A 16,485-nucleotide genomic window follows, 5' to 3' on the forward strand; every position below is an offset into this window, starting at 1 on the left:
AAAGGTATTCTGTAATAGTTTTAGGATATGAGAATAGCAAATACAAAAAAAGTTTTTCTAAATTCTGCTCTGCCTTTTCAGGTATTCTGTCGACCGACACACAGACATGGACAGAATATTCAACATCGATTCTGGAAATGGTTCAATTTTCACATCGAAACTTCTTGACCGAGAAACATTACTGTGGCACAACATTACAGTGATAGCAACAGAGATCAGTAAGTCCAACCAAATAATTCTGCTGCTGCCCCTGATTGATGGAACAAGTGTCTCAGTAAGGACTTTTAGAGCATAGCTGAAACTCACTGCCATGCATTGATGAGCCCACTGTATACTGAGGGAAAGAGCCCTGAAATGATTTGCAGTAATATTTCTTCTAGACATGTGTTGACTCCATACATAAATGGAGAGGAAACTGTGCAAGTTCTGCAGTTTGGATGTTATAAAATGGGACTGCATCTCTCAAATGAGGTTAAATAGGTAATTGTCAGATTTGATCCCAAAAACTCTATAAATCAGAACATTATAGAAGCAGTTAAAAAAATGGATTCACCTGACCCTCCTCTTGACGTAGAGGTGCAATGGACACAACCAATCCAATGTCCACATAGAAGAGGTGGCATTGGATTGGGAAAAGTGGACATAATGGACAAAGGGTGTGGGGAAAGGCAGGAAGAGATGAGAGGTGGAGGCGTCTTCGGGACGTGGAGCTGCCCTGGATGGTGCTTCAGAGGTAATCACCGGACGTTGTAAATCCTCACAGGGCCCACTTGATGGAATAGAGGAGAGTATGGGCCATGATGTGAACCAATGTATATGAGGTGCAGAGGTGCCCAGAGATGTACTTACCGAGTCCAGTGGATGTGTCATGATGATGGGAACGAGTGTTGTTGGGGGGGGGGGAGAGGGGGGGTGGGGGGGTGGGGTTGAATGGGACCTCACATATATATTTTTAATGTAATATTATTACAAAGTCAATAAAAAATAAAAAAATTAAAAAAAAAATGGATTCACAATTATGTTAGAAATTATGTATATGTTGGAGGGAATCAAGTATATTTTTAAATGTAGGCATTGTTTAGAAATCTTTTGGATATTCATCCTCCAGATTCTATAGAATTTTTACTTTGAAAGGTACAAATTTCTACTTTTTCATGGTAAATGAAAGTAAGCAATACAAACCACCAAGTTATCAAAAAAAAAATGTTTAGTGTGAATTACTATGGCATCTCCCATGAAATGTAAAGCAAAGCAAAATCATTCCCAAAGCCCATAAATTAAAATTATTATACACAATGCAAATTGTGTAATGTGAACACAAAATGTAAACATAAAAGAAATATGATCTTTAAATAATATTTAAAGGTTAAAAGCAGGTTTCTGGGTTATAGCTCATTTTGAGAGTATATTTTTAATTTTAAAAGTCCTCAATATTTTTACCTCAGTTTGGCTATCTAATGTGAAATATAGGTAGACAGTATATTTAAGTTGTATTCCTTGCCAGCATAACTGATGAGATTTGAACTGGTCAAAAGATATTGGATGGAATAATAAATAATCAATACGGGCAAAGCAAAGCATTGATTTTTGATAGTGATAAGGACACCTCATTGTAAATTTCTTCGTTAGGAATTTGCTCTTCAGAATTTATGCCAAGGGGCTGATGTGGATACCAATGACATAGTGCACTTAAGGCTTTAAAATTACAAAATTATTTCCCACTGAAAAGGGCCATTTTTTATAGCATGATGAAATTTATTTGAGATTTTTGTGTGTGGAGGAGCTCATTCCAATTTATTTTTACTGCAGTAGTCATTCTGTCAGTATTTTAAGCTTTTGCCTTAAAATTTCTGTTTTTAAGATTTAATGTTTCTATGAACACATTAGAAATATTAATGATACTTTTAAAAGTTCATCTTCAGTAGCTCTAGCTTTGGAGGAACAGTATGAGTAAAATTTTAGATGCAAGGGACCTTAAGAATATTATTGTCTATACTTCTTAATTGTCTTCGATTTTTGAAAAAGCCAAGAGCTTCTATAGAGCCAGCTTGCACTCACTGTAGGGACTTTGAACTTTACAGTTTGTCTATGTCCATTAGAATAAAGCTCCACGGGTGTAGCTCAGTGGTTGAGCGCACGCTTCACATGTACCAGGTCCCAGTTTCAATCCCCCGTACCTCCTTAAAAAAAAAAGAATAAAGCTCCAAATACAGGAATACAGTGCCTGTGTGTCCCAGCACCCTCAGTAGTGGGCTGGTACATATTAGACACTAGATGCCCACTATTTATGCAGTGAACAAATGAATGAACAGGACTGGGGTAAGAGACTCCAGCCCCTGGTTCTTAGATCAAGAATCTGTTTAACACACTACCCCAGAGATTGCCATAGGAGACTCTGAGCATCTCAGGTCTTCAAACATCGATTCTGCTCTGTCCTTGTTATGTATCAACAGCCTGGGCTCTGGAGTCAGACAGATTCAAGTTTGAATTCAGCCTCCACACTTTACGAGCTTCTTGTGAACTTGGGCAAATCACTTAATTTCTCTTTGCCTCCATTTCCTCATCTAAAAAATGGGGGCAATAATTATATCTACCTCAGAAATTTGTAAGGATTAAATCAGATAAAATGGCAAAGTGCTTCACACAATGTCTAGCTCTTGTTCAGGGCACGAACTAAAAAACTAAGACCTATCGCACACACCCACACACCACCTTCTTTTCCTCCATGTTTTTCTGTCTGTCTACTTCCTTGGCTTCCTTTAAAATCTGCCTCTAAAATGTCTTTCCTGGATAGCTTTTTTTTTTTTTTTAATTTCGTGTTACCCTAAGATTCATTATGATACAACAGTTGTACTGAATCAACACCAGAATAGTCTTTCCCGGGTATTGCTCTCAGGTGTATCTTAACTCCCATAATACCAAACAAGTATATTCTCCTTTTTCGTGACCACCTAGGTGCTTTGTGTCCTGTGGTAGAGGGCTTTGGGAAATTTGTACATGAATGAAATTGAAAGGGTGTGTGCTGTCTAAAAGGGATTGATTAACATATGAATGCTTAGTCCTCTCTCTTGGGCATTTTGCAGGTAATCCAAAGCAAAGCAGCCGAGTACCTCTATACATTAAAATTCTAGATGTCAATGACAATGCCCCAGAATTTGCTGAATTCTATGAAACCTTTGTTTGTGAAAAAGCAAAGGCAGATCAGGTGAGTTTCTTAAGAAAGTATATGCAAATTTAAATAAGTCAGATAAATATAGATCTTCCAATAATTAAGTTGATACCCAGAGCTGAGGCTAGTGTTGAATTATCTATGAAGTGAAAGCTAAGGAAATTAATACTATAAACAAGAACCAGGATGAATGTTTAACTTGCATAAGAGAACAAACAGTTTTTAAGAACTCAGGAGTTCATTGTCTAAAAGACTGACACTGACTGCAAATCAGTCTTAAGTTTTCACTGAAAGAGATTTGTCACAGCTTTATTGGGAAAATCGCTATTGGTGAAAAGATAGTTTTAATTTCCATGCGTTCTTGCAAGTAATAACTGGAACATATTTTACAATTGCCTATAATTCATATTTTCACTTATTTCATTGCCTATCTATATGAATAATACAAATCCACAAATGATTTTACTGTTTTACACATTTGTCCTCACTGGAACTAGGACTTTACTGCCAGTGGTATAAAAATCATGTTACAATTTGTCAAAATGGAAGTGCCTTGCTAAGGTACATGTTAAAGTGGGATGCTAAAGTTACTTCACTTTATATAATCTGTTTCTTTCAACATTTTTGAAAGTTGATGGCTGGTGTATATGCCAAGACTACAATTCTAAACAGGCTGTGCAAAGCATGCTTCCATTTTAAATTGCACTGTTGTTATGTTATGTTGATGCTTTACAGATTTGCATCCATAGGGTAGTGCTTCCCATCCAGGGGCAATTTTTTCCCCTGGGGGATATCTGGCGATATCTGGAGACATTTTCAATTGTTACAACTAGAAGGGAGCTACTGTTATCTAGTGGGTAGAGACCAGGGGCACTGCTAAGCATCCTACAGCACGTGGGACTGCCCCCCACAACAAAGAGTTAGCCCCTGCTCTAAGGTTTTCTAACCCACCAGTTGTTCAAATACAGTGGATTCATTGAAATTCTTTAGAGGCTATCATTTTTTAATTAAAATAAAAACGATTTATTCAAGCAATTTACTGCAATGCCTTAAGAACACTTGTGAGTTTGCAAAATTTTACAGCAGGTTTATGGTTTCTGTTTCAGTTGATTCAGACCCTGCGTGCCATTGACAAGGATGACCCTTACAGCGGGCACCAGTTCTCATTCTCTTTGGCCCCGGAAGCAGCCAGTAGCTCCAACTTCACCATTCAAGACAACAAAGGTAAATGAGCCCAAGTTACCTTCTCTATCTATACATCTCTATATCTGTTTCTCTCTTCTCTCTATTCCCATCAAATTGAGCCATGTTGCAGTGTCCACACCCATTTACCACTTTGTTTTCTGGTTCCAGACAACACCGCAGGAATCTTAACACGGAAAAATGGCTATAACAGACATGAGATGAGCACCTATCTCCTGCCAGTGGTCATCTCCGACAACGACTACCCAGTCCAGAGCAGCACTGGGACAGTGACTGTCCGGGTCTGTGCATGTGACCGCCACGGGAACATGCAGTCCTGCCACGCGGAGGCCCTCACCCACCCCACGGGACTGAGCACGGGGGCTCTGATCGCCATCCTTCTGTGCATCGTGATCCTACTAGGTAAACTGGCTCTCCCTGCCTCCTATCTCCCCATGGTGAGGGGCTCCCACTGTTACTGTGACACTGTAGATTTATTCACCTCCCCCAGTAAGGCATACAGCCTGATCTAGGTGAGTAGAGAAGATACACGCTGAGATTCTGTGTTGTCCGACCATGAACTAGTTTTTGCTTGAATGACTTTGGAGATTGAACAAATGTGAGATTTGCCCATGTCTTTGCCCACCTGGGGAAATCGCTGTCTTTTGTTGATAGGACCGGGAATGATTCTCAAGGGGATGTGAGGGTGATATATATGCCCTTTTCATTTCATTGTTTTTAATACTTAACCGGGCAGAACATTGTTAAATGTTAAAGAGTGAATGTCATCTAGCATGGAGTGCGTGACGAAGATGCTTTCTACGATGGTGAAGTGTAAAGATCAGTGAAAACGTGGAAGGAGGACTGTGATGACTTTTTCTCTCTCTCTTACATACCAGAAAATAAGTGCTAAGTCATTTTCTTTGACTCAGCAAATTTACTGTGATCTACCCATTTAAATGGCCATCTTATTGACATTGACCTCTGGTTTCCACATATATAATGTACCTGTCTGTTATTTCTCAGGCTTTCAATAATATCTAACTTCTGTGACAAAAGAAATAAATCTGGAACGCACAGAAATAAATGTAGTAATAGAAGAAATCAAGGTCTAATGATGATTGGAGTGAAATTTTTATTCCCAACTAACTTATTAAGCATACAAGTCGAGCTTAAATTGCTGAAATGGCCCTTCTGTGACTCTTCGTGAACTAAGGAATCAAATGTTAACTATTGTAACCCTTCCAAAAATAAAAGCAAGATTTGAAAAACTCACCCACATAATGAAGTAAAATGAAAAAAAAAGAAAAGAAAAAGTAAGGAGCCGGAGTTAAGGGACGGTGGGGGGAGGGGGTAACGACATAGTGACTTTGCGGAGAGTGAAGGCGAGCCAACATCTCTCCAAGAACAGAATGCCGAGGGATGCCTGCTCAAGAGCTTGCAGATCAGCTCGGCTAATTATAACAAAAGCCTCGAAACTCAACGGCAGAACTGTGATTCTCTTTGTCAACTAAGGTTTGGGAAAAATATTTTAAGCTATGAGGATAAATAAAAACTGACAGTGTGCAAAGACAAAGCAGTGTTTCTAATGGTGTGAGTCTGTTGAAAAAAAAAAATGTCTGAAGAAAAGGCCATGAACATTCTCTTTTCTCAGCAAGGCTATTTTAGAAGCCGTGGATTGGCAGGGCTATTCTCAGGTAGTATTCCATGGGCTCTCACTGCATTCCACGGGAAGGAGAGCTGAGTGACCTCTGAGAGGCGATTCTTCACTTCCCTCATCATCTACCCATTCCTCGTCCTCCTTTTCTTCCTTCCAACCATCTCACTGCTTCTGCCCTTTGTATTTCCATCCTCCAGTGACTCCATAGCACTTCCAATTTGCCTTGCTGCCTCCCACATTCTGTCTAGTCTTTTGGGAAATCTGCACCTAATAAAAAAAGGAGATTTAACCTTTATGAGGTTCATGCTATGGGCTACACACTGTGCAAGGTGCTTTATAAATGTTTTTCTCCCTGGCCAAAATCATCTGGTGTATATTTATCTGCTTCTTAAATGGGAGAACTGAGGCTCCAGAATGTTAAACCCTATAGCCAAGTCACACGTCTAATATATGGTAGAACTAAATTCTAAGCCCACATCATCTCTCCCACGGAAGCTTGGTGCATCTACACCATGCCTTACTTCTTTTGTGAGCTTGTGGAAAGTGGGGCAATTTCCAGGCTGAAAGAGAACCCAGATTCAAAAGAGACAATCAGAGAAAGTTGTGGCAAACCTGAGAGTTTTTGAAAAAAGGAAAGCCACACTGATACAGAAGAAAATCTGGAGTTAGGAAAGTGGGTCATACACCTGGTATTTTATAAAATAAAACAACACTAAAACAACTACTACAGTTCTTGTCTCTGTGCTGCTGTTTTAGTTTCCTAGCTGCTAAAACAAATATCATACAATAGGTTAGCTTAACATGGGGGTTTAGTTGGTTAATAGTTTCAGTGATTAGAAGCTTTGGTTCCTCCAAGGGTCGGTATCTTCTGGCTGGCCGGCAATCCTTGGGATCCTTGGCTTTTCCGTCACATGGCGATACACATGGTGGCAGCTTCTCCTTTCTCTTCCAAATCTCGTTGACTCCCAGCTTCTGGCTGCCCACCATAGCTTCTCTCTTTCCATGTCCAACTTGGCTTAAGGCCCACTCTCATTCAGCTAAGGCACACCTTAACTGATAACATCTTCAAAGGTCTTCTTTGCAGAAGGGTTCACACCCACAGGACCAGGGTTTGGGAGCTGAGCATGCCTCAGTGGGGGGGCATGATTCAATCCCCAATAGGTGCTTTAGAGTTTTAAAAATTTCCATATTTATTAAGTCATTCCTGAAAACACTGGGCCCTATATCATTATTTCTCTTATACAGATAAGAAAACAACTTAGAAGGTCCAATCATTTAAATTACCTAGGTCTTCTGATCTTCAGTATTGATGAAGACATTTGAGCACCACTCTGCCCAAGTTCTTTCTCTCCCTCCCCACCCTCCCCCAAAAAACAAAACTGAAAAACAGAAAACAACCCCCCCTGCTAACCAAGGGTCAGGAGAAGGCGGGGCTCCATTACAGGTAAGAGCACCTCCTCAGCAGATTACTTTCTCAGAATGGTTTTCCTCCATGAGCTTAGAAAGCATGTTTCAGTTTATGAAAGTTAACTTTGAGAATGATCTCCCTTCCAGACAATAGTATTCTCAAGAAATTCTGTTCCGATGTTCCTGAGGCTAAACAAAAAAAGATACAGGCAGTTTTAGCTGTGGAAGAATCAAGACGTAAATACATGTCTTCAAATTACTGTGTCCCCTCTTTTCCAGACAATTGTGCTCTCAAGAAATCACTTCAGATGTGCAGACTAAAATAATAGATAGAGGTGCTTTAAGCAGAGGAAGAATTAGGAAGGGACAAATGCCTTAAATTCCTGAATTGACCCGTGTGCATCAGGGTTTAATCCTTTGAGGGACAGTTGACTTGGTTCTATTGGCTAATCCAAAAGGTCGCCCTTGGTTACAACCATGGGATTTGCAAATCCATGTCACTGGTTGCACTGGAAACCAGCCAGAAGGGTAGACCATGGGCATCCTTCTGCCCAAAACTTTGCAATGCCCCACCCCGGTGGCCTGGGTAGAGGTGAAAGGCTTACAGAGGCTGCCAAGGCCCTGAGGAATTGCCTCTCCCTTCCTCTGGTCCAGCCACAGAGCCCCTGGTTATGCCTCCAGGCACACACCCACCCCAGCGTCTTTCCCCTAGTGCTCTGCCCTGCATGCTCTCTGCCAGATAGCTCCTTGGATAACTCTTCTTGTGTTTGCTCAAATGTCACTTCCTCGGTGATGCAGCCTACCTCCCAAAACAGAAGCCCTTCCCACCTTCCTTCCTCGGCTCTACTTTTTCCTGTTTATCAACTTCTGAGAATTACCTTTTTATTACACCCACTTATTTTCTGTGCCCATTTCTCCTGACTCTATTAGGAAAGGGGTCCTTTTTTCATTGTTGGTGTTAATAAATCTCAAGTGCCTAGATCGGCACCCAGCACAGAGTAGGCACTCAAAATTATTTATTGAGTGAGTGAACATCCCAAATGCACATGACAACTGAGGCATCAGGAGCCTCTCTGGCAGCAAAAGAGTGTGCAAAATTATACAACCACACCCTTGAGAATGGCAAAACTGCATTTCCTTTAGAAATATTCTATAATGTAAACTTGCATCGAAACAGGGCAATTAAGAGTTTGAGCTTTTTAGTCTGAGGGACCTGGGCTTGAATTGCTTGTCCATGTGACATTTCTAAAGCTCACTCTTCTTTTATATAAGAGGGGATGATAATAATGGTGTCTACTTTGAAGAGTTATTATCATAAATAAATGAGATTGCTATGTAAAGTGCTTAGCACAGTGTGTGGCACATAGAAATTTCTCAACAGATAAAATAAGTTATCATTACTAATACCATTAATGTCTGAAATTTTAAAATACAGACTCATGGGTATGCATATATTCATTATTCCATAGGTAGATACACAAACACACTGAAAAGCCATTATTATTTTAATTCTTACTGTAATAATTCAATTTTCATTGAAAATTGATCCATGTTACAGGTGAGAGAATAAACAGATATAATTGTAAAAACCCTCTTAAGCACTGCCCTCTGTTGCCTGGACAGCTGCTTTCTCTCTGAGATGTCGCTTTTTTTATTCCTCCACCCGTAGGTCCATTCATAAATATGTTTTCCTACAGGAAGCCAGCTGTGTCCTGCCTAAGTATAAGGAAACAAGAAAAGCCATTTAAATACAATTCTTTCTTTGCCCCTTATATACGTGAGAAGTAAAAAAACAAAAGAATGAACATTCTGGGTAACGAACTTATAGAGGGTGAACCTCTGAAACATAAAAGTCTCACTTCAATATGTTTATTCTGTTCTGCTCAAAGAGAAATAATTTCGCATGTGTATAATAACCTGCCCCCTTCAAATTAGCTGATCTTGAGGTCCCAAGTGGCCTTCTTAATTGTATCTGGACCTCTCCAGGTATCATCTGTAATAATACTCCTTTCTTTATAGAAAGGTATGCCAACATTCAAATGTCTGCTTTGGAATTGAAGCTAATATTCTGCTTTTCTCAGAGAAAAAGAAAGAAAAAAAAGAAGAAGGCATGGTGCAAAAGTTATTTTAGATGTGGAGTTATGCAAACCTTTCAACACGTCCCCAAAGGTGCCAGCCTCGTCCTTATACCCAGTTTCAGAGCATTTTAGGTGTTCGGCATAATTTGCACTCTATTGCAGTACTTTCACTGTGGTTGAGCTTTTTTTTAAAAAAAAAGTGTTTTCCTTACCTTGAAACTAGTTTGCCATTTCAAAGCAGAAAGCAACTACTGACAAAATCTGATGGCGTTTTATCCTCTACTTAAATTGTAACCTTCTTTCAAATATTTACTCCGTGTGGGGGGTTCTGGTTTGATCGTGGAGGGAGGCAGGCACATCCTGAAAGAAATAAAATTCAAGTCTGCAGTTTTCTAGGGAACTTTTAAAACTCCACGCTGGAGCGCAGCGTTTCTTCCTGACATTAATTGGGAGGTAAATTAACTGTCCCTTCCCTCTCGGTTTTGTCTCTGCTTGCAGTGACGGTGGTGCTGTTTGCAGCTCTAAGGCGGCAGCGGAAGAAAGAACCTTTGATCATTTCCAAAGAGGACATCCGAGACAACATCGTCAGTTACAACGACGAGGGTGGCGGGGAGGAGGACACGCAGGCCTTCGACATCGGCACCCTGAGAAACCCTGAAGCCATAGAGGACAACAAATTACGGAGGGACATCGTGCCCGAAGCCCTCTTCCTGCCCCGGCGGACTCCCACGGCTCGCGACAACACCGACGTCAGGGATTTCATTAACCAAAGGCTGAAGGAGAACGACGCGGACCCCACGGCGCCGCCCTACGACTCCTTGGCCACCTACGCCTACGAGGGCGCCGGCTCGGTCGCCGACTCCCTGAGCTCGCTCGAGTCGGCGACCACGGAGGGCGACCAGGACTACGACTACCTTAGTGACTGGGGCCCTCGGTTCAAAAAGCTGGCGGATCTGTACGGAGGGGTGGACAGCGACAAAGACTCCTGATCCGCTGCCTTTCTCCATGTGCCACTGGGCCCTGTGACGAGGCGATTTCTTTCTATTTATCCGCTCCTCTGCGAAGGGTTCCCTGTTCTGCCCCTCCCAAAAGTCAATGGCTGCAGTCTGTGTGGATCAAACGTTAGAGACTTTTTTCTAGTACACTTTTATGAGCTTCCAAGGGGCACATTTTTATTTTCTAGTGCATCCAGTTTACCAGTCAGTCCAACAGGCGCCGTGCTACAGGAGAGGGCAGGGGGCAGCATTTTCACCTGGTCTCTAAGGGCAAGTGTGGACCGTGCTCGTTTCCACTGGCCTGGCCTCTTTACTAGCTTCACCGAGTCAGGCCAGAAGACTGCCGAAACTGTACATTTCACAAGCTAACAGGGGTAAGGAATTATTGTGCTTTCATGGTTAAAATGTAATTTCAGTAAAAGGAATGAGGGAGGAGCAACCGTGATGTTGCTCCTGGTATATCAGCTCTCAAAGAGATCGTGAAACTATATATGGGTGTGTATTTCTGTCACAACGAATTCCTATTGACATCTGCCCATTCTGCTTTGTTCTTCAGTAATTTTTCTGGCACCAATTACTAGTCAAAACCTTGAATCCACTAGTGGATTCTCCTTCCTCTTAAGGAATAGAAGCAAATTAAATGGTAACATTCAAAAACAAAAACAACAATTTAGTAAGACTTCATTCCTTGCTACTAGTTCACAATTTATTATATAAGACATGTAAAAGGCTTCCCTTGCAGCATATAAGCGGAGAGAGGAAATGGCTGATAATGCTAACCAGGGAAATATTTAGCGTATTTTAAAGTTTTGGTCACCAAATGTATCATGGATCACTTGAAGTTATTTCAACCATCAGTAGGCTAATTACAAATAAGTCTAATTGTTTAAAAAGTTCCTGAATGAACTTTTCTAAGACAAATTTTACCTCCTTCCCTGTGGTTTTTGGTCAGTATTATTCTTATATCCTTGAAAGTAGCAATTTGAAGTACAATAATTCATATTCTTCAGATACTTTGTACACAATTAGGATGAATGAGTAAAGTTAGATTAAATAAAGCTCAAATCCTGCTCTTGGAGTTTGATGGAGAGGTAAAAGCCAGCCTCATTTGAACTTGATACCCCATCCTTCATGTCTGGTAACATCTATATATTTATGTAACAATGATAGATGTATGTGGACAACATTGGGATCACAGTGAAAACCTACATATTACATGTTTGGAAGATGCTTACAAAGGAAAACCTGGATATCTTCAACAAAAGTGGTTCAGATCATAATTAAAATGATAGCTGATTTTCAAAAACATTAATATTTTTCATTGTTTTTAACTTTGTTTCCATGGCAACCCTGCCATCTTTTTTGTCATTGAATTAATGATAAAGTCATGGTCTCAAACAACTACAGAAAAGTAATGTAAAAATATGTTCAATGTATTATCTCTTTAATTATGCAATTAGCATCACAGTCAGTTATTATTCAGAGCACCTAACAGAACTGAACTAATCCGTTTGGCAGGTTCAAATCATTTATTTCATCCAGCTATTCTAATGATTTTTATCATTAGAATCTTACATTGCTCAGTGATCAGAATTTCCAAAGTACTGTAATGAAAACATCCTTTTGTTTTTTGAAAACTTAAAAAACAGCCTGTGTATATGCAATATGTACTTAAGAATATACTGGCTTCATTTGATAGTCTTAAGGATTTATTTTCAATTAATGTTAATTTTCTACAGATAACCACAGCATCATTTCCATTTGGGGATAGTGTCACATCAGAACATATTTTCTATTTGGAAACACATCATTGTTAACTTTTAAAATAGGCATATTATCTAGGAAGTAAAGAGAGGATCTTTAAAACAAAAGAAGTGCAGTAATTGTGTTTGCCCATATTATTCTTTGAGTTTCCTGAATGGCTTTCTATTTTGTAATAGATCACCATGTAATCAAGGTTTTCATGCTTGGGCTATCTCTTTCTTGTAGGACTTTGTTTATCTAGTTACACACACATGCACACACACACAGGAATGAAAACAAAATGATAGATGAGGGCTTCGCTATAATGAATCGATATGCGTCATAGTCACAGGTAAGTGTTGAAAAAAGATAATAGAGTTAAGTAATAAGAATTTGTTATTTATAGAAATAGAACAGCATCATAATCACATGGTTAACTATAAAATAAGAACTCTTTATCCTTGAATGTCATGTAATGGTAGCAAAGCAAACCAAGAAAGATAGCCCTGTTTAAAAAAGGGGGGGGGGTGGCTCCTCAAAAGCCTTCCTTTTGAACTTTTGGTGTTAATTGGAATTTTTGACAGTTGACAATAGCCACTTCCCAAGTTTAAGGGTAAGTTTACTTTCTCCTCATAAATGAAAGCAAGTCGTACTAGAAAAGACTATTTGAGCTGTGATTAGAACCGTATTTTATTCCACCCTAAAAACTTCACATTGTACTAAGAACATGTAACAATGACTAACTATTGAAACAACTATTTAATATTTTATCACAAAAGCTGATGATAAAATTATTTTCTTAAAAAATGGATAATTTTTGAGACTCAGGGTGAATATTTAACACTAAGGTCCTGCAAAGTATCAAATTTTATTGATATTTTCCAATGATTAAGAGTCTTAAAAGAAAAAGACAGAACAAAGAAAAAAAAAGACTCTTGGATGTCTTCAAAACAATAAGAGTCACAGTTTCATTCTCCTGTGATATCTCCCTCCAAGATAGCAGCTCAAATACCATTCCATGTGAAGACTTTTTTTCTTTTTTTCTTTTTTAAATGCTAGAACTCAGACCAAGATTACTGAAAAGACTGCTGGAGAAAAAACTAGTTCTTAGATCACTTTTCACAATTACTGAAAGGTTGCTGGAGAAAAAACTTGTTCTCAGATCAATTTTCACATTGTCTCTCTCCTGATTTCAGATGTTGGTGATGAGAAAGATAGGAGAGTAGAAAGAAGTAACATTTACCATAGGTCTTAGAGCAGAAAAATGAAAATTTATTTAAATAAAAGCAGATTGCTTTTGTGTGTTGTTTCAAGGATTTGGAGGCCTGTCTGACAGTTTTTGTTGCCCTCTATTCAAAAGGGAAAATTTTCTTCAATCATAAAGATGTCCCCAAGAATAAGCTGAAAATTTTAAAACATTCAGCCATCAATGACCATAAGTTGAAAGCGCCTTCACTTCATGACCATTTTCTGTTGAAAGGCATGGAAATAAGTAAATAAATCAAAGGAGAAAGAAGCGAAGATAGTTCTACAGAGTCATAAGAAAGGGAATCTGGGCATGGCAAATATATGTTAATTTCCAGAAATTTCCTAGTTTCACTATATGGGTGCATAAAGGGAAGTTCAGATCCAAAATGACTCCATTTTCAGGTAGAACAAAATCCAGCAATTCAATTTTAACTCAATATAAAAAAGTTGTGGTTTAGTTTTCATACTCAGCTCCCAAAAAGTTATACAAAAAGTTTTTTAAAAAATGAATCTGTATTTTAGAAGCATCCAAATTTTACAGATCCAAGTTAACTTTAGAATGTTTCCATTATTTACATAATATGTAAGTACATAAAATTTAGATGTCCTGATTTGCTGAAGTTTCCCTTGAAATAAGGATTTCAATGAGATTAATGATATATAAACTTGAGTTGGGCACTCCTGGATTCTGTATATTTGAGGCCCATAAAAAGTTGAAAGGAGAAGACAGAATCGTTTAAATCGGGTACTCTATTCTTTTACCCTAGTCAGTAAGTTTGAAGTGGTGGGATTACTTTGGAAGAACTCTTTAAAAAGTCATGAAAGGTATGCTCTGAAAAGGATCATTTTCGTGTAATTTTCTTTTTTTAAGTCTTTATCTGGATGACATCTTTTTTGAGTTGTGACATTGTGGCAGGGAATTCAAAATCCAAGCAACCCATTGTGTTTAACACTACAACTTGGCCTTCTTTATCAGATTATAAGAGTAGAAAGATTTAACACTTGGTAAATTGGTCTCAGGAAGATGAACTATTTCCTAAGTTCTGACAAGCAGCTTTCTTTCCCAGTGAATATAGAATTCCAGTCTTGTCTCCTTAAAAAATTCAGTGACTATTATGGTTGTGGCATTTTTCATCTCCCTTTGGCATCTTTATGGAATAATTTTCTAAAGGGATAATTCTCTACTAAAAATACCAGACCCCAACCATATTTAATGTGGAGAGCAATACCCTCTTAGAAAAGAAATACATTGACTCACACACTTGCTCAAAGTTAATAAAGAAATAGCTCATTTTTAAAGCCGGAAGTTTATGGTCTCTGCACCGTCAATTTAATTTAAGCATTGCTGAGACAATCTTTAATCTACTCCCCATTTTGTAATACCTTATTTATGAGGCATTTTCATTTTTTAATTTGGGGGGGCAGGGACGTTAGCCCACCGAGCCAGCCGGCAGATGAAAGTGCCGAAAGGAGGTCAATGGAAACAAAGGCCATTACCCACTGTATTTCAGACAGGACTGAGGCACTTAGCCAAAGAGCCACTGGGTTATTAGATTAATTTCAAAAGAGCTTTTACAAGTTGCTTAATTCCATTTTTTTAAAAACCCATGGACCACAAACTCAAATTTCTCCTCAAATGGGGTTAATTTGACAAATGAGGCATGGACCCAGCGTTGTGGAAAAAGCATTCCACTCTAATGAGATCTTGGCCTTCCTTGTGAGTCTACACTATTTATGTAAATATGTCTGGAGGCACCTTCCATAAGCTTTTAGTTTCCTATGATCTATTAGTTTAGTGCTTATTAAAGAATCAGATGTATAGAATTACTAGGCATTCAGGGGGGATGTTGTGTAGCAAACTGTACTATTTTGTTTGTGATTCTTTTCATTGCTTTGAAAGTAAACTGCATAAGAATAGGCCTTATAAAAAATGCTATGTGCATCTGCAGTAGTAACAAGCTAAGGCAATTTGGCATTCTCCTAATGTGGTTTGTGGTTTTAAACCCAGAAAATAAAAGTTTTGTTTCTGATTGCTTTTAATTAAAAGTACTCCCAAGTATAAATTGAAACTGCTCTCACCTTTGAAAATTCACTGGCTGGAGTGCTCGATTCATGTCGTTTTTCTCATGATGTCTTTAATAACAAGAACACCTGATGGAAAAAAGCACTGCTCAGCATTCATCAACATAGCTAGTTAGGGAGATATTCTTAACTTCATAGTTTACATCAGAAAGTTTTCTGTACTAAAGGATGGGGTTGAAACAATTACCTTTTAGCTCAGTGTCAGCAGGGCCTTTTGTTGTAGCAAATACGCACTCCTTGAACCGGTTTCTTTTCTTTTGTTTTGTTTTCTTAGACTTATAAATTTGAGAAGAATGCAATTTAAAGAGTGATTTCTCACAAAGAGTAAATATGCCTTTTGCAAATCAATTTTTGTAACAACTTATTTATATGCTATTACTTAATAAACTGTTTTTTTTCTAACTTGTTTTTTTTTTTTCAATTCTCTCAAACTATTGCTTGCAATTACAGAGACCAAAAAAATGTACGTGCTGATATACTGTCTTTCTGGATCTACTGTTTTAACCTCTCAGATAGCTAACTAAAGCAACTTGTTATACAATGATTAGCTTCTAAACAACAGCTTCTCCCACCCAGCAGTATAACATTGGCACTGCCCTACAGGCTTCTTACTGCTGGGACATCAAGAATTATATTGTTATTTAAAGAATCGCTGTATTAAGAAGAAAGCTGTTTATCCTCATGGTAATTGCTTTGGGTAAAAAAGACAGTACTATATTTTTGCCCATCCCAAATCTCCATCCATTATTTCACTCCCGTAAAAACCATTGTCTTTGGATCTCTGATTTAAGAAAGAAAAAACAAGAGCCAAACCAAAGGGAATTAAGAATAAAATCCTTCTAGCGTTCTGATTCCATGAGTAAATAAAGTGTTCTTAGCATATTCAGAGCTATAATATTTTACATGATTGTTCTTTTTTAA

The 16,485-nt window shown here is 38.6% G+C and overlaps 1 protein-coding gene across 2 annotated transcripts in view; it reads left to right on the forward strand.

The window, feature by feature from the left end:
* CDH6 (cadherin 6) overlaps positions 1–15,966 on the forward strand; it is a 132,647-nt gene extending 116,681 nt beyond the window's left edge. For both annotated transcript variants that reach the window (XM_023582645.2, XM_071207619.1), the window contains 5 exons: positions 82–218; positions 3,084–3,205; positions 4,276–4,393; positions 4,523–4,774; positions 9,995–15,966. In XM_023582645.2, the coding sequence (XP_023438413.2) occupies positions 82–218; positions 3,084–3,205; positions 4,276–4,393; positions 4,523–4,774; positions 9,995–10,485 (1,120 nt within the window). In that variant the 3' untranslated portion in view covers positions 10,486–15,966. The remainder of the gene's footprint in view (positions 1–81; positions 219–3,083; positions 3,206–4,275; positions 4,394–4,522; positions 4,775–9,994) is intronic.
* The last annotated feature ends 519 nt before the right edge of the window (positions 15,967–16,485 follow it).

The sequence above is a fragment of the Dasypus novemcinctus genome, chromosome 2 (genome assembly GCF_030445035.2).
Source record: "Dasypus novemcinctus isolate mDasNov1 chromosome 2, mDasNov1.1.hap2, whole genome shotgun sequence".
In the NCBI taxonomy this organism is placed as follows: domain Eukaryota; kingdom Metazoa; phylum Chordata; class Mammalia; order Cingulata; family Dasypodidae; genus Dasypus; species Dasypus novemcinctus.